Source organism: Chroicocephalus ridibundus, chromosome 4, assembly GCF_963924245.1.
Source record: "Chroicocephalus ridibundus chromosome 4, bChrRid1.1, whole genome shotgun sequence".
Taxonomy (NCBI): domain Eukaryota; kingdom Metazoa; phylum Chordata; class Aves; order Charadriiformes; family Laridae; genus Chroicocephalus; species Chroicocephalus ridibundus.
This window is the reverse complement of record NC_086287.1, coordinates 38,429,541-38,452,902: the sequence shown is the minus strand read 5'-3', so window position 1 is coordinate 38,452,902 and position 23,362 is coordinate 38,429,541. Positions and strand designations below refer to the sequence as shown.

General features: G+C 37.8%; 1 protein-coding gene across 3 annotated transcripts in view; it reads left to right on the top strand.

Moving 5' to 3' along the window:
* Window positions 1-360: 360 nt before the first annotated feature.
* The window catches only part of FMN1 (formin 1), a 208,423-nt gene continuing 185,421 nt past the window's right edge, over window positions 361-23,362 (top strand). For all 3 annotated transcript variants that reach the window (XM_063332259.1, XM_063332260.1, XM_063332258.1), the window contains exons 1-2: window positions 361-401; window positions 17,232-19,237. In XM_063332259.1, coding sequence (XP_063188329.1) covers window positions 17,335-19,237 — 1,903 coding nt within the window. In that variant the 5' untranslated portion in view covers window positions 361-401; window positions 17,232-17,334. The remainder of the gene's footprint in view (window positions 402-17,231; window positions 19,238-23,362) is intronic.

Genomic DNA, 23,362 nt, shown 5'->3' with positions numbered 1-23,362 from the left:
CGGCAGCAGAAGGACATCACCCCGCCCGCACGTAACCTCGGCGGCGCCGCGGCTGCCGGGGGCTCCGCCGCCCCCGTGCCGTGCCGGGCGGCCGCGCTCCGCCGCCGCGGGGCAGCTGCGCAGCCCGAGGATTGGTCACTTGCCCCGTCAGTCCTTTCGTGTCGCCTCCCCCGCCGGCAGGGACCGGCGAGGCGGGCGCACGGTGAGGGGCTCCCGCGCCGGGCATAAGCCGAGCGGCGGCGGCTGGGGGCGGGCTCGGCCGTCACTCGGGGGAGGAGGCGGAGGCGGCCGGGAATAGCACCGGGCAGCTGCAGCCGTGCAGCCGCTCAGCATCCTGTGTCCTCCCCTGCACCTGAAACAGCGGTAGGAGCATCTGAAGCCCGGGCTCCGCTTCCCGCAAGGTAATAGCCTTTCCTTTGCTTGTCTGCCGCGCTGCCCATCTGCTCGGTTCCCTGCAGTGGCTTCTGTCGCAATCGAATGGATTAAAAAATAAAACCACTAACTCAAGACTGCGGAGAAGGGATCTGTTTAGTCCTCATTAGTATCTCGCCTGCTCGCTTGCTGTTTGTTTATAAATAGCTTCTGCGGGATCGCAAAAGCTGGGATGTCTTAGTTTCTCTTGCAGTCCTAAGAAAGTCCGTAGCTTTCCTCCCTCCCCCTTTCCTGTCGGCGCTATTAATGTAAATTGTTACTGGATTACTTCCCCCTGCCCCAAAATGACTCTTAAAACTGTATGCTCTTTTTCTTCTAGTCTAATATATGGGATAGGTATAGTGAAGTGGGGGATGCAGATTGTTATAATTCTGTAGCATTTGATGGATGCAAATATCTTCATGCACTCAGGAGGGCAGATGAGTGGAAGACACGTGATTAATATTTACAGCGTTCAGACAATCTGTTACTCTATATTTTAAAGCTTATGGGACTCACCATTGCAGCTGAGGCACTGAACTGTTACCCTGAGTTAGAATGCATTTATATAATGACATTTGCAAATATCTTTTACACATAGGAAAAAGATATATACTGACATTCTGGAGAAACTCTTCTTTTGCCGTCTTGCACAATGTCCTTTCTTCAGCTGCAGTATTAAATCACATTATGATTTAACTGACAGAGAGTTGGTCTGGGAACTGTATATACTTAGTCCTTCCAGCTGTCCCACTGTCTTGTCTTGTGATATTTGTTTTCGCAAGAGTGTAGCTGGAATCATAATGGGTCCTTACTTTCTTTGAGCTTCACAGAAAATTAATCGATATTTAAAAATTGCTGAGAAATTATAGACAAGTTTTGATTACGTTCCTAATTGTAGTTATTTATTTCCATCCATTCTTTGAATTGTTCATGATGGTTTAATGATCGTTTTACTTGCAGAAATGTCTTGTGCAAGTGTTATCATTAAACAATATGTACACATTTAAAGATATTTCTACAAGTATATCAGTAGTATCACTATGAAGTTCAGGTAAATCACTTACACATAATGTTCTGAAACTTTCACCTTTCAGGTAGCTTGGCCTGTGCTTGCAGGTGAATTGTCTTGTTTTGGTAAGTTTCAGCAGAAGCAGTTCAGCCACTTTGGATTAAATGGAGAGTGGAAGAGAGAGAGAAGAAATGCTTTTTGTATTACTTAAAAAAGAAACTGTCAACCCATAACATCATTAACTTAATTTGAAGGACTGTAGACAGAATGTCTAGGGATAGAGGGTTGCAGTTTGGTACGAAATCAAACCATCTTGTGAAGTATCTTTTTAACAATGGAAATTAGTTTTGACTTGAGTGCAACCTATCTCATTAAAAGTCAAGTGCCATGAACATGCATGTTCCCTTGTGGTTTTTTTATAGATGTATGTGTAAGGGATACAGTGACATGAACGTAGGTGACTTAATCATGTAGTAAGTAGTGAACGACAGATGAAAGTTTCCCTAATATTTTGCAACTTGTTAGGATAAGAGTGAAGTAGAGGAATGGGTAAAAATTTATTATCTCTGTAGGGGTTTTCTTACATAGACAGGTATTTCCAGAAAATTTGAAATTTTCCTTTCAATTTCTGTTTTCAGTTTTTTGTATCTGTAGAGTGTACAGATCCATCCATTGATCTTGTGCACTTAATTTAAAATAAACTGTTAATACTTTTCAAAGAAGAAAATAATGTGTTACTAGAAGATGATGACAAAGTGGAGAAAATCTCACTCTGAGAAAGCTTAGCGACTAGAAACCAGAGACCTTTTCCTTTTGTGGAAGCTACAAATACCAAATAGAAAATTCAGAAATGCATGCTTTTCAAAATAAATGCCAAGGTAATGAATGTCACCTTTATACTGACATTTGTCAGGACATAAAAATATGGTGAAGAGCCAGTTCTGTCTGGGATATAAAGAACTACTGGGGTCTTTTTTGGAGGGAGAGGGGAGTTATTTCTGTTTTGTTTATTTTTTTTTTAACTAGGAAAAGACTAATATCTCACTTTTTCCCTGGAAGAAAAAAACCCCATTTTTTCCACTTTAAGAACAACTCTTGATGATTTGTCTATGTAAAGAAGCATGTAATCTTGAGCCTTTACAATATAATTTAACAAGGTGATCCTTTCTGAAGCTTTGATCCTGCTTTAACTTGCACGCATAAAATTTTTGGAAGTGGAACCAACAGTCAAAAGCAGTCTTTGTAAATGTCCCCACATGATACTCTCCAGACAGCGGTCAAGAGTAGGGAAAAGGAAAGCAAGAACAATCATAGATGTCTTTGTTAAGGGTCTACAGCGGGATGGCTTTCTGCTCTTTACTATAGTATTTAAGAACTGAATGAGAAAAAATTTCCATGTGCCTCTGTGTTGCTGTTTTAAAAAATTAGTTTGCATCCCTTTCTCCACCCAGTCGTCCTGGCGAGAACTTTTGTCAGCTTTTAATTTTGCTTTAGCTATTTTGGCAAGAAATAATTCTTCTTCTAGCTTTGATCTCATATGACTTTTAAAATATATAATCTGGACGTATATTCCATTAGCTTTCAGGTATCATGAAGAGCACCAAAAAGGCAGGAAACTGTCCATCATGGAGTGGTCAAATAGATATAGCTCAATGGAATCTGAACCTTAACTGAGTATAAATTGTTTCTACCATTTCATCATGTTTTATGTGTTAATATGTTATTCCTTTATGCCCAACCTCTTTTTTTATTATTAATTATCGTTATCTCACTGCTATCATTGCTAGTTGTGAGCATCCATGTTTATTTGCACATACTTGGAGATGGTAGGAGAAAAGGCTGCATAAACATGTTAATGACCAAGCACAACAAGTCAGTTCTTGTGATTTTTGTTGATTTTTTTATCTGATTGTATGCTTCATGATCTATTTAGTTCAACCTTCCTCTGTGACAATGGAGCCTGTAGAGCCTAGAGCTGCCTGCAACGAGGAATCTGAGGGAGGTGGTTTTTTTCCTTTTTGCCATGATCATTTGAATACTTATGCAATTTCATAACATCTTTCCAGATTAATGTTTGTGATTTTGCTTCCCTATAAGTGTTGCCAGAGTAGAGATATAGTATGTATAGCAAGTCTCAGCACTTCTGCCCAAGAACAGGGAAAGAAAGTGCACCAAATGTGCTGCATGAGTTCTTATCCAAGTAACTGTCTCCTTGTCATGCAGATACTGCCAGTTCTTCTCTTTCCATGGAAGGTTGAACCTCTAATCACTAGTTTAGACATTTCAGCTGGATTGTAAACCCAGTTCTATGTGGTGATAATGGAGGGCTTAGTATCTCCACAAGACATACATATTTTCTTGAGTTGGGCCCTCAGAAAATTACATAAGACCTGTGAATTCTTAATATTTAATTGCTTCTGTCCTCCATTTATAGAGTAATTAAATCTTATAAATAATTTTAAATGGTATTACTGCAATCTTGAAGGAAAATCGGTATTTATTTTGTCAAGATTTAAGTTGACGTTTTTCTCAAAGCCATTCTTTTTATCCTGCTGTATTGTAAGCTTATTATACTGAAATACTGTGTCTGCATGTTTTAATTTTCTTGCTTTTTTTCCTATGATGGTTGTCTGGTTGCTAAAGTTAGAACCCCCTTGGGAGATCTATGTAACCTGTTTAATCTTTAAAAAAATTTGAGTTTTATACATATTTTTAAACATAATTATTGGTAGAATTGCATTTTCCTGTTGACAGACTTGTTGAATTTAACAAAAATTCCATGTACGGTCTTCCATGATAGGGCACAGACCAAGAAAATCACAATGACATATAAACAATTAACCCTTTTCAAGACTTTTTTTCATGTTAATTGATTTGCACTTAGGACAGATAAAACAGACTAAATGTTGTCTATATAAAACCCAATACTTAATATACTTATTTGTTTAACAGGCCTTTAGAAAACCTATAATCTCTCCTCTCAGATGGATAGCAATTGGGTTTATAATTTTTTGTTAATTGTAGTCATACGCCAAAACCATTTGGCTATGTATGAAATGCTGCTTGCAAAAAGTTCCACTGAAGAAAACAAATGCAACCATAGTTCTCTGCTTTAACACTTCCTTCTTTGAAGTGTTAATATGATTGTCAGAACTTATTACCTCCCATTTCATCCAATACAGCCAAGGTTTTAAAAACTTGACTGATAAATGTAGTTTTTGAAGCAACCCAAAATTCCTTAAGGCTAAAGTAATTCCAAGATCACTAAAGTTTGGGAAGGGGGAAAAGTTAAAAAGCTTTCTGAGCTTATTCTCAAAGTTTGCATAATTTTACAAAATATTTTAGAATATAAAAAGGTTTGTTAACTTGTCAAATACATTAATTCAGAAAATTGTTCTTGATTCCTAAGAACTTAATGTGGGACAGCATATTTGACCTTTCGTTGCAGAAAGATATATTCAAAGCTTGCCGGATTTTATGGAAGGGATTCTTCTAAAGGTATAAAATGTTGTTATGAGAGGTTTTTTTAATTGCTGTTCTTATTCTTTTAAATTCCATTTCTCTTTTGTCTTCATTATTGAAGCTTCCTTAGCACTTACACCTCCTTTTGCTGTTGGTCCAGACTTTTTGCAGATGGAATTACTTTCCTTGCTCATAAAATAGCTCAAAGATTTGCTATAACATAGCCTTTTAGTTTTCTTCTCCTTTGCTTTCCTGAAATTGTGTATTGGGTTTAAAGTTCAGAATGTATGGGTATGCCAGATGTGTCTCTGAAAGTGATGTTTGGTGAAAAACCTTTGATCTGAAAGGCTGTGTACTAAATGCTTCATTTAAATATCATCATGACACTAACAAGCACGGACATGCAATAATCAAATAAATAAAAATCTCATGTCTTGGTTTAGAGGAACTAAACATGCTAAACAATGCACAACAGAACAAGATGCAGCTCTTGCCTGAAGAGTTTGCTGTCCAGACAAGCAAAATTAAAGCTTTTGGACAAAGATTAACAGGAAGATGATTCTTTTATTTTAAAAAAATATTTATTTCATTCATGCTGTTTTTATCCTGTACTTGCTGCCAGAAGTGGGAACAAGTCACTGTGTATCCAGTTAAACTTATCCATTGATGAAGTATTAAATAAAATTATTTTTGTTTTATGGGGGATTATTTATCTAGGTTAAAACTGGGAAAAAAGTCATGTGTGCAGTTTATGACCCAAGACTAAAATGTACAAATATGATCTTGAAAGTTTGTATTATTTTGTTCAATATCAATGCAAATTTATTTGTTTTACTTTTCCTGAAAATATAGTATGTTTCTGTTGAAATAGATAAAGATTACGGTTTAGACATGTGAATAGAGGTCTGTACAAGCTGTTTTGGTCTAGCATGACTTTTTTTGTTGTTTATTACTTGAAAATCAGCTGACTATTAACTAGTACTGCTTTTCATTAAGACCTCTGTGTCCTCAGGGAAAAGATCTTTCTTCTTGCCTGTAATTAATTTTTACATCATTATATGAGTTCAGATGAATACTAGCCACATGCCCCTGTGCACATATTCAGGAATTGTTTTCAATTTTAAATTATAAGAGTTTATTGTAAGTATTCATCTTAGGTACAGAAAGTTGTAGGGAAGGGTTATTTTCTGGAATAAGGTATATATATTACATTAATGCAGAATTCATAAAACACAGAATACCATCTAATGCTGTTGTTGAGGAATAAACCCTGTCTTTATTTTAAGATAGATGAAGTAATTCTAACATTCATTTCAATTTCCAGATTTGTCAAAACAGTCTTTTCTTACCAGCAAGGAGAGTTTGGGGTATTATTTGGTTTTTATTTGGTTTTTTGCTTCTTTATAAGTGTCTTTTGAATCCCTTTGAATCATCAGAGTTTGTGCATGTATCCACTAAATATGGTAAGAGCATAAGTCAAGTTGCTGTGATAATAGTGTACCTGCTACCTTAGCCCTTCAGATTTTTGGATAGATAAACTCAATGGATTTTCATTTTCCTTATGCGGTAAGAAGTGGAGAAAACATCATCTGGAGTATGGTGAAGATGTCTTTGGTCTTTGTTGAAGAAGGCAGAAATTAACTGTTGTTGCTGGGTTGGACTGGCAGACGTAGGCCAGGAGGACAGCTTCATTCTCTGAAGTACTGTAATACCTGCTAGCTCCAAGAATTTCCTTTAGAAGAGAAGATCTGAGGGTCAGTATTGAAAACAAAGTCTTGGAACAAAGTCTGGCTGGTGTTTCATATATCATGCAAAATGGAGCTTCTTCCTGTTTCATTTGCCATGTGAAACAAACTTGTTTTTCTGATATTTAATTTAAAAAATCATCAAGACTGATTACTACCATCTATATTGAAGTTGTTCAGATATTTTTCATTATAAGACTCTCTTTTCAGTTATAACTTCATGACACTTCAGTTATTTCAGCTGCAATTCTCCATGCCAAATGTTGCCTCCTGAAATGTTTTTCCTTAGTAAAATCTGAATAAAAAAACTAAGGCAGTTGTTTTTGCAAGTAAAACTGGAGGAGTGGGGTGAGAGATGACAAATATAGTTTTGATCATATTATAATCTATTAAACCCGTTTAATGTCTTTAGAATCATAGAATGGTTTAGATTGGAAGGGACCTTAAAGATCATCTAGTCCAACCCCGCTGCGATGGGCAGGGACGCCTCCCCCTTGACCAGGTTGCTCAAAGCCCCATCCAGCCTGGCCTTGAACGCTTCCAGGGATGGGGCATCTACAGCTTCCCTGAGCAACCTGTTCCAGTGTCTCACCACTCGCACAGTGAAAAATTTCTTCCCTAATATCTAACCTAAATCTCCCCTCTTCCAGTTTGAAGCAATTACCCCTCATCCTGTCACTACATGCCCTTGAAAAAAGTCCCTCTCCAGCTTTCTTATAGGTGCCCTTCAGATGCTGGAAAGCTGCTAAAAGGTCTCCCCGGAGTCTTCTCTTCTCCAGGTTGGACAACCCCAACTCTCTCAGCCTGTCTTCATAGGAGAGGTGCTCCAGCCCTCTGATCATCTTTGTAGCTCTCCTCTGGACTTGCTCCAACAGGTCCATGTCCTTTTTATGTTGGGGGCTCCAGAGCTGGATGCTATACTGCAGGTGGTGTCTGAATCACCTCCCTCGACCTGCTGGCCACGCTTCTTTTGATGCAGCCCAGGATGTGGTTGGCTTTCTGGGCTGCAGGCACGCACTGCTGGCTCATGTTGAGATTCTTATCCACCAACATCCCCAAGTCCTTCTTGGCAGGGCTGCTCTCAATCCATTTTCTGCCCAGTCTGTATTTGTGCATGTCTTTAAATTCTGTAAGAGTTGCTGTTGCCATTGCTTAGAAAAAACACCCTTATTTATAAGACTATGAATTTTGGGAATGACATTTTTTTTCAAATCCTATATGCTGAAAGTATCTTTATCTGGAATGCAGTGTTTTTATTGGTACTTTCCTTGCAGTTTGCCTCTTCAGCAGTCAGAAAACTCAGTTCCAGTCAAAAAAAAAAAAATCTGGAAGCAAGATGATTGACTCATCTGTTCTTTTGGTTCTTTCCCTGCTAAGTGCCCAAGAGCAAGATGGAGAATGTAAAAACCTGACAGAAGTGCAGAGGGATTTTGTTTGTTTGTTTAAATGCTGTACTTCTTGAAATACTCTGTTTCAAACAGGCTGTTACTCTGTTAAGAGGGATTTCTTTGGGATATGTGTAGAGATCGCCTTTGCTCTTTCTCTCCTTTAATGTCTGCTGGCTTACTACTTATTACATTAAAGACTTTTCATAGTTATAATATCATTGCAGAATTTTTTATTAGCAACCTCTTAAACAGTCAAGTGCGAGAGTTTGTGATGGAAATCTTATTTGGTAACTTGTTGCAGATTAGTCACCTTTCCCAAACAGATTTTGGACACATACATCCTGTGGTGTGGTTGAACTCTGCCAGTATAGTTTCAGTAGTAATGAGAACATGTTGTGTGTCATCTTTTTTCTTTTTTTAACTTGCTGACGCAGTTGTGTCAGAAAAAGCAACATATTGGCTTTGCTAAATTGAAGTGGGCTACAGAAGGATGACAACTTTCATGTCAGTCTCTCTTGGGGGGAAGAAAGCTTGTTTCTTTCTGTAACTAAAATCGCAAAAGGTGTATTAGCACAGATAAAATAACAGAAAAAAAATCCCCTTGTCCAATTTTTTTTTGTGTATTTCCAAGTTACAGCAGGTTATATTCAGAAGTTACTGCAGATAGAAGAAATAAGCATATTACTTGCTATCAGAGTTTCCATTAGCATCTGCCTGTGTTCCCAGTGCACTTTCTTTTCAGTCTGCTTAGTCATAATACTATTTTCTTCTCCAAAAATCAACTCATACCCTAACTAAGCTCTTTAAAAGCAGAATTATTTGTCTTCCTTGAATCATTAGTAGCTCCATGCAGTTATTTCCTTCTTTGTACTTGAAGTTCAAAACTAGACCTGACAGGAAATTATTTTCCTTTTTGAAGTTATTTGTGAAAGAAATGAGACATTAGACTTCTTGCTCAATCTGCAGTATAATAATAAAACTCTTATCTGTATTTTTAAAAAATAGAAATTTTAAGTATTGCATGCTCCTTTCTTTCCCCTTTTTACTGTAAAAGACAGGAGAGTCATCCAGGATTTTTATTTATTCACTCTTTATTTATTTTCCATCTGTATAATTTTTTCATACTGGGTTTCTAGATATGGCCCATGCTTCTCTTTTTGTTCTTTTTCCGTATTCCTGTGCTCTCTTCTGTAATAACGCATTAACAAGTAAAATTTAGTTCAAGTCTTTGAATGTCAATATTTCTGTGAAATTGTAATGTTCTTTTTCCACTGTAACCATCAGCAGAGAACAGTGGTTTAAGAGAGATTTCTGTTCTGTGATCTTCATTCCAGCATCATTGTTAAAATGTACATCACCTTTTAGAATCATAGAATCATTTAGGTTGGAAAAGACCCTTGGGATCATTGAGTCCAACCATCCACTCCACTCTACAAAGTTCTCCCTTACGCCATATCCCTTAACACCACATCTAAACGAGTCTTAAACACATTCAGGGATGGTGACTCCACCACCTCCCTGGGCAGCCTATTCCAGTGTCTGACCACTCTTTCTGTGAAGAACTTTTTCCTAATGTCCAGCCTAAACCTACCCTGCTGCAGCTTGAAGCCATTCCCTCTTGTTCTATCACTAATTACCTGTGAGAAGAGACCAGCACCAACCTCTCTACAATGTCCTTTCAAGTAGTTGTAGAGAGTGATGAGGTCTCCCCTCAGCCTCCTCTTCCTCAAACTAAACAGTCCCAGCTCCTTCAATCGCTCCTCATAAGATTTATTCTCCAGGCCCTTCAACCAGCTTCGTTGCCCTCCTCTGCACTCGCTCCAGCACCTCAATATCTCTCTCGTATTGAGGTGCCCAGAACTGGACACAATACTCAAGGTGTGGCCTCACCAGTGCTGAGTACAGGGGGACAATCACCTCCCTCCTTCTGTTGGTCACACTATTTCTAATACAAGCCAGGATGCCATTGGCCCTCTTGGCCACCTGGGCACACTGCTGGATCATGTTCAGCTGCGTGTCAGTTAGAACCCCCAGGTTCTTTTCTGCCAGGCAGCTCTCCAGCCACACTTCCCCAAGCCTGTAGCGATGCATGGGGTTGTTGTGGCCCAAGTGCAGGACCCGGCGCTTCGCCTTGTTGAAGCTCATACCATTAGCGTTGGCCCATTGGTCCAATCTATCCAAGTCTCTCTGTAGAGCCTCCCTATCCTCCTGTAGATCAACACTCCCGCTTAGTTTCGTGTCATCTGCAAACTTGCTGATGATACACTCTATGGCCTTATCAAGGTCATCAATAAAGATGTTGAACACAAATGGTCCCAACACCGAGCCCTGAGGGACACCACTTGTGACTAGCCGCCAGCTGGATTTAACTCCATTGACCACCACTCTATGGGACCGTCCATCCAGCCAGTGCTTGATCATATGCTCATCCAGGCCATGAGCCGCCAGTTTTCCCATAAGAATTCTATGGGGGACAGTGTGAAATGCTTTTCGAAAGTCTAGGTAGACAATGTCCACAGCCTTTCCCTCATCCAATAATTGGGTCATCTTGTCATAGAAGGAGATCAGGTTCATCAGGCAGGATCTGCCTTTCATACAGCCATGCTGACTAGGCCTGATCCCCTGCTTGTCCATTATATGACTTGTAATGGCACTCAAGATGATCTGCTCCATGACTTTCCCTACTACCGAGGTCAGACTGACAAATATTTTAGATAAAATATAGATAAATTTTAGATAAAATGTAGATAATATAAAGCCTATAATTATCACACATTTCAAGATAATGGTTCTCCATAATCTTTTGTATATTTTCTTCTTTTGTTAATAAACAGCGATGAGTTGTTGGTTGTAGAATGTGAAGAGAGTCATAAAAATCATTGTATTAACAAAATTGGGAAAACTCCAATACATTTTCATGGTGTAGAGGTCATGGGCAAAGAGTTGGGCTCTTATTTGTGTGTTACTGTAGGGGATTTCAATGAGATACTTAGTTTAACTGTAGGACAGGTAAAATATTCTGTGAACTCTGAGATGGATTAAGTGACAAAATTTAATAGAAAATCTAAAAGTGCATGTTATCTGGAGATTATATTTCCTTTTCATATGTGTTTCATCTATTCTCATCCATGTTATGGTGTTTGTAATATAGAAAAGGTTCTTTTGTCAGATCATTACCCTATGTCCATTTCTTTGATTCCTGTTGTGTAGACCATTTCTGCTGCCACCAAGTGATTTACCAAAGCTGTGGCCTCAGACAAATCAAAAGATTCTGCCTACTATAATTTCCTACAGATCTGAAATGAAGTCTTATATTTGCATACCTTTTAATTGTAAGCAACAGGAAAGTTTCTTACAGAACATTAAAATCTGTCCTTCCTGCCTACAGTCAAGGCTGATCTAGCAGAAAGAAGTTCTTCATGCTGGTCCTGCCTAAACTAACACCTGTTGCTGCAGAAGTGGTACTCTCTTAAAGCTATATTGGCTCATTTCTGTGACTGTTGAAAGAAAGATGGAGGATTATTTGGCACAATATTTTGCTGGAAGTAGGGCCAAAGATTGATATGGTAACAGATATATTCTTTTGAGTTAGTTTTGGGTATCTGGAATTTTTTTTCAATTTGCAGAAAGACGGGCATGCTAGAGGAGCACTTACAGGAGCATCTTACATTGTTTAGATGGAATATTGGTTTGTCACTAGGCTTAGAAAACAGGGGTAGTGATTTGACTGCTCAAAGTTTTGTATTTGAGAAGTTTCAAGCAATATCACCATCTCCAGAAATCTTTGATTGACTTCTGGCATTTGAAGACTGAAAGAGTGTTTTCCTCACTTTGATGCCCATTTTAACATCTCCTTCCCTCTTCATTTTTCTGTCTTCTCCTTTGAGTTTCTGTTTTCTGTCATTCCGTCTTTCAAATACAAAAGCATATCAGAAAGGAGTCAGCATTAAAACATGGATTTTAAAGAGTATATATATATATTTTTATTTACTTATTTTAGTTTATAGCTGATAGTTGATTTTAAATAGGGATTGCGACACAAAATATCAAGAGAAACATTTTTACAACGAGCATGGTTCTGGAAACCTTTTTTTCCTTTTTTAGGATCATGTATCTACTGTAAAATGTAAGCTATTAACACAAGGACATATCAGAATTTTTATTGCAGGAATACTGCGGAGAGCTAAGCTGTTGTATAAGCAACCGATATTAAGAAATGCACTGAACAAGAAACAGCAGTTTCAAGGATATCATTGACATTATATACGTCTCATTCTAAGTCTTTGGAAATACAGGTTTCTAAAGATACCCTTATGATATTTATTACCCTTTAAGGTACCTTTTTAAATTTTTCTGCTTTTACAATAGAAATTTGTTTTAAATTCCCTGTTCCTTAGTTGAAAGCCTTATAAAGCTTCTCCCCCGCCCCGCCATGTGGCTTTTGCAAACGGTTTACTAACATGTTAGTGGAAATGAGTGGAACTAGTTGGAAGTAGAGCTACATGGTTCTAACAGGGAAAAATATCATTTATGTCTGGCATTTAACTTAGATAAATTGTATTGGAGGTCACTAGACTGAAATCATAGGAGCAAAAATCTGAATAAAGGGACTTTTTTGGTAATAGTACAACTGAAAATATTTATCAGGAATTGTGACATTTTGTAGTGAAGAAGGTCACTGTTTTAAAAATACTTTTGTCACTTTGGAAACTAAACTATTAGTGAAGTCAGTACTTTACATATAATTCTAGTTTTGCAGTCTAGGGTTTTTTAAAACAATTTTTGAGACCAAGTGGTATGATTAATATATGTATTTTATGCTTGTTTTCCAACCTGACTAGTAAATATAATATAAAATTTAAGTATAAATGGTGAGCATTAGTTCTAAACCCCAAAGTGACATCATTGCTTTTTTCTGTCTTCTCTGCATTAAAAAGGTAATATGCTTATTTACAGCTATTTCAAATGAGACAGTGGTCTATAAAGTACCAGAAACAAGTATAGGGCAGTTTGGCTTCTGAGAATGTATTTGTTTCTCATGAGGCATCCTCATATTATTCAGTCCATCCAAAAACTTTTAAAAACAATTTTAATTAACTTTACATGCCATGTGTAGACTATCTTTTTGTTAAGTTATGGTTTTAGATTTCAAGACATTTAGATTTCCTTATCTTCAGACCACAGAGATAGTGTATTCAGGGAGCTGGGTTTCAGATTACTTTCTTTCATGGACTTGGTCCTGCGTTGGATTAATTTGAACAGAATGACATAGTCAAAGATTGTAAAAGATCCAAGGCATTTTAACATGCTTTTCTGGTTATTTCCATTTTATTTATCTATTTGTTTGTATAGTTACTACATTTTGCATTTATGCTTAAAAAATTGCTTTTGGTGTACAAAGCTCTGCATTGTGGATTAACTTAATGACTTTCAACCTTATGTTCTGTGTTATTTCTTTATGTTTCATCTGAATTTGTTGGCAAGACTCTTAGTATGCTTTAATACTTCCCTTGTGCCATTGCATGAGATCTGAAATTTAATGAAGTAGTTCTCTGTCTGGCATAGAGTCTGTTTCATATTCCTTAATAACTCTTTGCTAGTGTAGTTCAGTAATTGTGAAGCTGAGAAGAGCAGTATTTTGAACTACCATTGCTAACAGTATGCAGTATTGTCCAAACTGTTACACAAATAATTAAAAAATAAATACCCTAATTTTGATTATTTTTTTTGTCACAAGTAAATATAACGTAGACTTAAGTTCAAAAGTTCTTTTTGTTATGAATTCTTTTATTTATGTCTAAGCTGCTGCAAGGAGCTGTAACATTTTGACTTCACAAAGACATCATCACTTCTTATCTCTCTAATGATAACATTTGTAGGTCAAATGATAATTTGAAAGAACCTCAGAGAAACATGGGAGTTTAAGCAAGAGAAGAAAATGATGGAGTTTGTCACTAAACAAATATTATTGCAGTTTCATTTCAATTTCTTCTAGCTTGTGATGTGGATCCTTCTGCCCACATTTTTACGACCTTTCCTCTACCATGCTTTTTCTGTTTTGATCTGTTAATTAGCTAGATAACACAGCACAGAAAGTTAGCCATAGCATACTCGGGAAGAGATTGCCACCTAATAACAGATATTGGGAGAGCTGGAAAAGTAAGGAGTTCCAATTGTTGCTTACTTAAAGATCAGGGAAAGGAAGAAGACCGTCTGTCATGGTAAGCAGCAAATAATGTGTCCTGATGGAAAGAAGTAACTGCAGGAATGGACACCTGGCTTTCTAAGAGCACGTTTTGACCAGCAAAATGTGTTGGCCCTAGACTTTGTCATAAGTCTGTGACATTTTTTGTTGTTGTTAAACTTAAAAAACAAAAAACAATCAAAAAACCCACAAAAAACCCACCAAAACCCAAAAACCAAACCAAACCAAAAAACCCCAAAACCACAACAATCCAGCAGCAGAGCTTGATTCAGAGCTCAGATTAGATTAGGGAAGCTGCATGCGTTTTGGGAGGGGCACAGCCTAGCAAATTTGTGGGGCAGAGGCAAGGGCTAGCTAGTTCTCTCCTTTACACATATATTCTTTTGTCCAAAAAAATAACGTATGCATGCTAACAAGAGGACTCTTCAGAATTGAGCGGTGTTGCACCTGATGATATCATAGATGTAATTTGAGGATATTAAATTTGATCATAATGTTTGGGTCTGTAGTTTCCATGATGCTATTTCCTTGTAGTCACTTAATCATATTTCAGTGGGAAAATGCCATGCCAGTTGAGGTGAAACAGAGAACACATAAAATAATTCAGACTAATTTAACACTAAGTTTTTTTCCTAGATAAGACTATGAAATACACATAATACAGACTGTCTCATTTCATGTATTAAAAAACAATTCCCTTTCTTTTTATCGCTCCTTTCCTTTTATTATTTTCTAAATCAAATGCATTGACAAATACTTTGATCTGATGCATTGTCTTCCTTAAGTCAATACCAAGCATAGATTGGGAGTCCTTGAGATATCCATCCTCACTTTAGCTAGGTTTTTCCCAGTTACCTGTTCTTTCTTCTTCCTAGTTTAACAGCTGTATGTTGCCAGTAGACCAAAATATGGACTGTGCCATGCATTTCCCTGCCTAGTAACTCCCTGGAAATTCTGGTTCTCAGTAAAGTTCTCCTCTAAGTAAAAACAGACTCAGCATGCATTAGCTGGGACTGCTGAGCATTCATTTATGGAAATGTCCACAAGTTAACTGGCTCATATTTGATGGAGCTCACCACAGTAGGTTACTTGAGGGGCAATTTGGTGCTACGGCTAAGGTGATGTACAGGCAAACTGCTACCATAAAGGGCTGGGTGAAGAGTGAGTAGGTTCAAGACTGCTCCTGTGATGAAAAAATGTTCTTTGATGGTTGTTATTTCTGTATGCAGAACCACTCTTGGTTGCATATGCCAGTGACACACCCTGTGGCTGCACAATCACTCAGTTCTACTCTAGGAAAGCAGCAGGCACGCACAGCTGGAGACAAGGAAGACTGGAAGTGAGGCTGTTCTTTTTGGCCGTGCTCAGCCTTGTCCATATTTCAAACTCCAAACTCAGACAATAAGTTAAAACAAGAATACAAGGAGAAACACTATGGCATAATTTTCTCAGAAACACTTATAGGTCTATGAAACGACAAGCCAGTCTTCAACAGAAGTACTGACTAAAGGTTTTGCACCTTTCCTACCCCTTCCTATACTTGCATGGGATTCTGATTTATGACACTTAACTGTTGACTGCTGGTGAACAGAATTAAAAAGCTGACCTGTCTGTCTCTGATGGAAGATTGTTCTTACCCTTAGTCTCTCTCCTTAGGATCTATCTTCTGTCTTCAAGGATTATGTGTGCACATTAAGAGTTCTGCTGGCATAAAGAGGGATACTGCTTGAAGTAAAGAGAAAGTTTGAAACTATTTAAATAATATTATAAACAGATGCAATGCTTTAACAAAATTTAGGTCAAAATCACCACAATAAATGATATTTTGGGTAAATGCTGCTTGCTTCTTACAGTTAGAATTTGCTAATTACTTATGATAAGTTATTAGCATCGTTTTATACCTGACTATCTGCATAATAGAAACCGATACAATACTTGTATGTTGAAAAATTATGTAAAACTGAAATGTGTGACATGGTAATATGACAGCTTCCTTTTAGTTATTGTTGCCTGAGGGTAAGTTTGACTGTTTTGAAATGATGGAAAGTTCTGCTGTATTTATGCACTGAAAGTTGAAAATGGAAATTTGTGCATTTTTCAACAATGATAAACCTTGGAGCAGGTGCTCTCCAGCTTTGTGTGCTGCTGGATTTGCTGCTGAGCTTTAGGTCTTTCCCTGATCTTTATGCATTTCCTACTGACTGCAGACTTCTCCACTGTAGTTGTGGTAGCAGAGTTCCTCCTGGATTAAAAGCCAATTTAGTGCTCAAAAGGAGTAAACTAACTTCTATCATGATGTGTCAAAAGAATGTAAATATAACCAATCTGTAGCAAGAAAATACAATGCGATGCAAAGAAAAAGAAATAACAACGCTCAATAAATCTGCCTGTAGTAGTACAATTACAGTATTGCATGTTGAATCAAAATAGATTTGTACAGTACCTATATGCTAACCAAGTAAACAGAAGCTTTTTTTTTCTTCTTGCAAGTTTTCTTGATGTCATGGCAGTTTCACAGATAAATACGAGAAGAAAATGTTCAGCCTTTTTTATTTTTTAAATGTTTTCTGGTGAATAAAGCAGCGACAGCTAATTACATTGTGATGGTGTTACATTGCTCGTTGTGCTGAACTGAGTAAAAAAGAAACACACATGCTTGAGTGGTTCTTTTGACTAAATGTTCAACAGCAAGTTAACTTTTAACAGAGAAAGGGCAATAGGTTCCAGGATTAAAAAGTAAATTCTGTTTGAAATGGGTGTTTTAGTGAACATCTTGTGACCTTATGGAACATTGACTGAGAACCCTGGAGACAGAGGAATGATGTATGAGAGAAGGATTATGACTCCAACTATGAGTGTTAGCAATGTCATCCTTTTTGGGTCGGATTTTTCAAGGTAAAAGATTTACATCAGAAAATATTGAGAGAAGATTGTGCTTCTGCAGGCTTGTTATTTGTCAGTAAATTTGCCATAATCAAGTTTGACAGGCTTCTCTCTATTTTTTCCAGGAGACAATACTGTTGCTGAAGATTAGTCAGATGCCTTCCGTCCATTCCCTGCCTCACATGCTGTCATGCAAGCTTTGAAACACTTAGGACATAATTTAAAAGAATGACTAATTTGGCAAGCATAATGGAAGGCACGCATACTGTCCTTCAATTGCACAAACCCATTATGGAGCTTTGTTACGTCAGCTTTTACCTTCCAGGGGGAAAAGTCAGAGGATTTACTTACAAGGGCTGTGTAACTCTGGATAGAAGCAGTAAACGTTTTTGTAGCTGCTATCAAGTAAGGGAGAGGTTAGAGATGGAGCTGAGAGAACAGCCATATGAAAACTTTGGAGGTATTACTTTCAAGCAAACTACCACAAAAGACATTCTGATTGAACTGTACAAACTAACTGCTGAAAAGGAAAAACTGTTATCCAGTCTTCTGAGATCACATCATATTCTGGGCCTTAACACAGGACATCAGGAGGGAAAGCGACAGGATGTTTCTGGAGTCCCGAAACTTAAAGGTGATGATTACTCCAGTTTTACACATCAGCAGGAGTTCTTTCTGGATTCCACAAAAAGAAACAATTTGAATCACAAAAAAATGAGGAAATACAAATGGAAAGAGAGCTTTGAGGAGTTCAGACACCGGAAAGGGGGAAAAAAAATATATGAACAACATCTTTCTTTACTAAGTGCACAAGACATGCAACTGGAAAATAAGAAGATGCTCCCCACAAGATTTCCTACCAGGAGTTTTCCCAGTTCCTTTTCTGCCTCCAGTTGGCTAACAGTGAGAGGTAAGGATGATTTACCCGTAGACAATAGTACACAACCAGAAAGGTGGATAGAAAAGCGGCATTCTCTTGAGACCAACCAAGCTGTGAAACTAGATGCTGACTTACCAAGTTCTAGCTCAAAAGACAACAATGACATGGTTGCAGTTGAACTAGTGGATAATGGAGAATGCATTCCTGAAGTTGTGAAGGTACAACGAAGTATCAGTTTGGCAAAGTCATCTCAGGACAAACTTGAGACGTTAAGTAAATCTGCAGTTGCTGAAAGCTTGAAAAGTGGCAAGTATACTGAGCCGGTATGCAAGGAGAAGCCAGGAATCACAGTCGTTGCAGAAGAACAGGATTCAGAAGCTTGTATTAAAACAGTTGCCAACTCCCCTGCAGAGTCTTTACCTGATATTCACAGGGCTAAAGAAACCATTTCTCCTGTTCCCACAACAGTACATAACGAGTTCATATCAAGAACTGATGTATACTCCGTAGATGAAGCTGCTGGAAACTCTAAAAACACCGTGCTGCAAGAAAAGGAGCAAGACTGCTCTGGTTTGCAGTACAAAGCAGAGAGAGTGCACATTAGCGATGAGTCATGCAACCTTGTGGGAGCAGTCAATAAAGCTCTTCTGAAAGTTAAACGGAGCGACAGTTTAGATGAAGCTGCAGAATGGAAGAGACTACAACAAATTACAAGAGTAGACAGAAACCTGCCAGGCTCAATATATGAGAAAAGAACCACGGTATCCCGGGGAAGCAGCAAGCATTTATTTTTGAACCTGCCTGTAAGTGAAAGTCCTGATATTTCTCAGGCAAGCAATAATTTTAAACTGGAAGAGAAAAGGCTGCATTCACCCTCGTTAGTAGCAGTGAGTAATGTTTTTAGTAACTCATATCCGCTATCTAATACACACAAACAAATGTCACCTATTCCTTCTCCGTTATCTTCGAGACTGCCTAGCCCGCAGCTGCATCATCGGATTCTCCCGTTACCAACACAGAACACTGAGGATGAATCTATGTTCAGTGACTATGGCAGCGGGAGACACGGTGCTATAAACCTCTCTTTCAGTGATTTGGAGCCACAGTTTTATCTGAAGTTTTCTGAACCTGGAGAATTGGGATTTGCTGCCAGACAACCAGGCCTACATCAGAATGCAACTGCAGGGCATTTTGAAAAGCGCGCTGTACAGGAAAAATTAACTACTCGGACACAGCAGAATTTCTGTCCAGGTCAGTCCTATTTCATACATTTTTACACTAACAGAATTGACCAACCATGAAAGTATTCTAGAGGTTTTTTAATACTAGCCTTGGCAATGAAAGTATTTCTCCCTACTTAAGGACTGAGTGAAAAGTTATTGAATTTTTTAACCAAAAGTTATAGATATATAAGATTTTCTTTCACATGCATTTTTTTATGTCAGCTTATATTCAGTCCAGTTGTTACTGAATGACCTCTTAACCAAAGTTAATTAAATATTTTTCTATATGAAATAAAAAAAAAGTTACATGCTTATTTTCCTGCTTTTCCTGTGCTGTGTTCTAGTCTGCCAAAATGTTATAATGATATTTATTATCCAAATATTCTTTTTAGTTTGTTTGGCTTAACTGATAGAATATTGTCTGGGCAAGCTAATTTACATTGCCTTAAGTATAGTACTGGTGCTTTGACCATTTAGCTACAAGAAGTTGATGTAAATTCTGTAACAACAAAAGGATTCTTTGTGAAAGCATTGCATGCAGGAGTCATGTTACAGTGTGCTTGAGTACAGCGTATGGGTTTATAAAGATACAATGCGAATATAAAAATGCATAAATATATGGCATACTGAATAACCATCTTTGTTAGGTAGATCATCAGCATCTATACCCTTCATTTTTTCTCTAAGAAACGGGAAGGCTGGAGGACCTAATTCTATAGTGGTCTAAGTGTGGCTTAGAGTGGTCCCTATGTGTTATAGGGACGTCTGACAGTGCAAAGTGACATGATTTCCCTTTAAAAGGGAAAGAGGTGCTAATTTGCAGCCTTATCACTATTAATTTATCACTATAATTTTCTATAGTCTCAAATGAAAATGGAAACTAGAAAAAAGTATGGAAAAAACATGTTTATATCTGTATTTTTTAGTACTTACCTAGACTTGAGCCTCTTGTGTGACACATATTCCCACTCTCACCCCTGCTTCCCTTTGAAGTGCATTTGGGTCTCTTGCCATACCTTTGGCTGATTCAGCTCACTGAAACGGCACAAAAATATTCTCTCTTTTTTTTTCTTTTTTTTTTTTTTTTATGTGGGGGGTCGGGGCAGGGGGTAGTCTGCCATTGTAGTTACCTAAACTGCCTCGCAGGGTGGCCCAATGAGTGACTACCAGAGCTGGTACAAGATGAGTTACAAGATTCTGCTGTTTAAACCAGGGAGAAAGACATGGGTGTAAGGAAAGGGGGTTTCCACAAGGGGAGGCGTGTAGGGATGTCAAGCCATTACCTCAGCCAAAGGGTGCTGAATACTGCCTATGAGGGCATTTATGTCTGCTGCTTCTAGAAGTTGCTTTAGTTCCACTCAAAACTAAAACAAATTTGTAGTGTTGTTTGATGAGGTGACAGAGCTGATGCAGACACTCATTAGTAGCAAAAAAGATGGGTGCTATTCTCTTATTCTTTCATTCCTTTCCTGGTTCCTGTTGTGCTGTATTATCCTACCTCTCATCCCTTCTTGTACTCATTGTACCTTTTGGTGAGCTGGTTTAGCTCACAAAACCAGTAGAAAATTTCACCCCTTTGTAAGACTAATGTGGCACAGCCAATCTTTTTCTCCCCAGTTTGCATTATTTTTTTTTTTAATTAGTTTATCATTTAGGATCATTGGATGTGGAACTGTACCTATTCTGATGAGTTCTCGTACTGGTTTTGCCTGGGACAGAGTTAATTTTCTTCATAGTAGCTTGTATGGTGCTATGTTTTGGATTTGTGGTGAAAATGGTGTTGATAACACACTAATGTTCTAGCTTGTGTTGAGCAGTGTTGGCACAGCATCAACTCCTTCTCTTTCTCACTCTGCCCCCCCGGTGAATAGACTGGGGAGTGCGCAATAGGCTGGGAGGGGACACAACTGGGCAGATGACCCAAACTAACTAAAGAGATATTCCCAGCCATATAACATCTTGGTCAGCAATATAAGCATGAAGAGAAGGCTTTAGGGGGTTACCCATCTTTTGCTCAGGAACTGTCAGGGCATTGGTCTACCCATGGGAGGCAGCGAGTGATTGCTTTTGCAGCACTTGTTTTGTTTTGTTTTCTTCCCTCTTCTCCCACTTATCCTCCACTTATTATATAATTTTTGTTTGTTTGTTTATTCATTTGTTCCTTTTATCTTGACCCCCACGCTTTCTCATTTTTATTTTTCCTTTCTTCTTCCCCCGTCCCACTTGAGGGGGAGAGAGGAGCGCAGTGAGTGAGCGACTGTGTGGTGCTTATCTGCCCACTGGCCTAAACCCACAACAGCTCTATAAGAAACAAAACAAAACATATCCACACAAATAGCATCTGTTGGCTGACAATCCTGGCTATTAAGCAGAAACATCTTTGTGGAGAGAACAAAGTGCAGACGAAACAAGACCCTAGTTCTTGTTTACAGTTATCTTGCAACATTACTACAGATAGAAAACATCACTGCAACTTTCTGAAAGATGTAATACTATTCTGGTTTTGGGGGTGGGTTTTTTTCATTTTCATTTTCATGTATGATTGCATGCCATCATTATTACTGTTGTGTTAGAAAATCTGTAACTTTAAGGAAAAGTTTCCTGCTTTGCTGGCATATGTAACACTGTAGGTATGTCTCTGGATCTGGGATAATATGACTTTCCATTTTGTTCTGAACCGGGGTGGAATCATTCTTCTTGATGGAACTCTGGGCATACCACTCTTCTGTAAACTGACATAAGTAATAACTAACTGACTATAGTGCAGTGGGGCAAATGATGTATCTCTAAATGTAGGCAATGTAAGCAATGCTAAGATTTACAGTTTTAAATTTGCAGTCCTGGTTTGAGCCTTATCAGATTCCTTCCATGTGTGAAGAGCAAAATTAAGACTATTGTTCAGATTCACCCTTAATGGGGTGCTATTGTGAAATTATTGCTTTCAAATCTAGTCTGTTATTAAATTGTGTAGGTATCTATAATGAATCTAATAATTATGGAGAATTTTGGTCGACTCTTTACCAGTCAGGTTGGTTGAAGGATTCATTTTATGTCAAAAATGCTGGTATTATGAATGGCTTTTCAGTTATATTACTGTCACAGATTGCACTACTTCATACTGCAAAACATTTGGAGCCTTTTATTACCTGTGTAACTTTGTATTTGGAAAATTTCATGAATGGGTTAAAATATTTTAATTTATTAGTTTAAATGATGAATTGGACTCACCATACAGCTCTACACATACTTTTCATTCTCTTTTCTGATTGTTTTAAATCATGATTCTTCACTCTGTTTCTGGATAATTGGAGGATATTCCTGTAGTCAAAACTGAAACATTTAGCTAAGGGAGAATGCCTTTATTTCTGTACTTGCACTTTTTCTGCAAGTTCAGTTTCTTTACAGCAAATATTTATGGCACAAATCTCATAGCTTTAGTACACAAAGGTCTATCAGTAATTCACAGTTTTCTGGATCTTCCTGTTGAAGTGCAACTGCTGGGCATGGGAACAGGCCACGGCTTTTATCTTAGCAAGTTAATAGTTAACTCGGAAGAATTTATAGTTCAACAATAATTATTTAGTAATTTTCTCTGTAAGTGGAACTGGGAATTAACATTCCTATATTTGCGTGTAATAGTTCCATTTGAATTATCAAAATTCTATAGAATTATTTAGAATAAAATATGGCTTTCAAGAAATAAGCTGTTCAGCTTCAAGCAGCAAAACCAAAAGTCAAACACTAAACTTCCTCATAAAAAGGCATTTATTAAATCCTCAGAAACATACCTCCTGCGTTTCTGTAGGAAGTTCTTTCTGCTCTAACATAAAATACATTACGCTTTTGTAGCCCTGAAGAAGCCAAGCTTGCTTTGGAAATATCCTCAATATATCTGAATGCCTGTCTCAGCAAAGGATTTTCTGAGACCTTTTAGTTCCTGACTGTGCTTCTCTCTCAAGTTGTTCACAGTGGTAGAAAAAACTAGGGAGGAAATTTTCAGAGCCGTTTTATTTAATTAGTATAGATTGACAGCAATATGCTGTTTTACTAAGCATTACCTGAAAGAGGAGGAAGATTAGTGATATTTTTAGCAGTTATTGAAGTGAATTTGATTCAGAGCAGGAAACTTAAAAATAAAAATCTCTGTTTATGA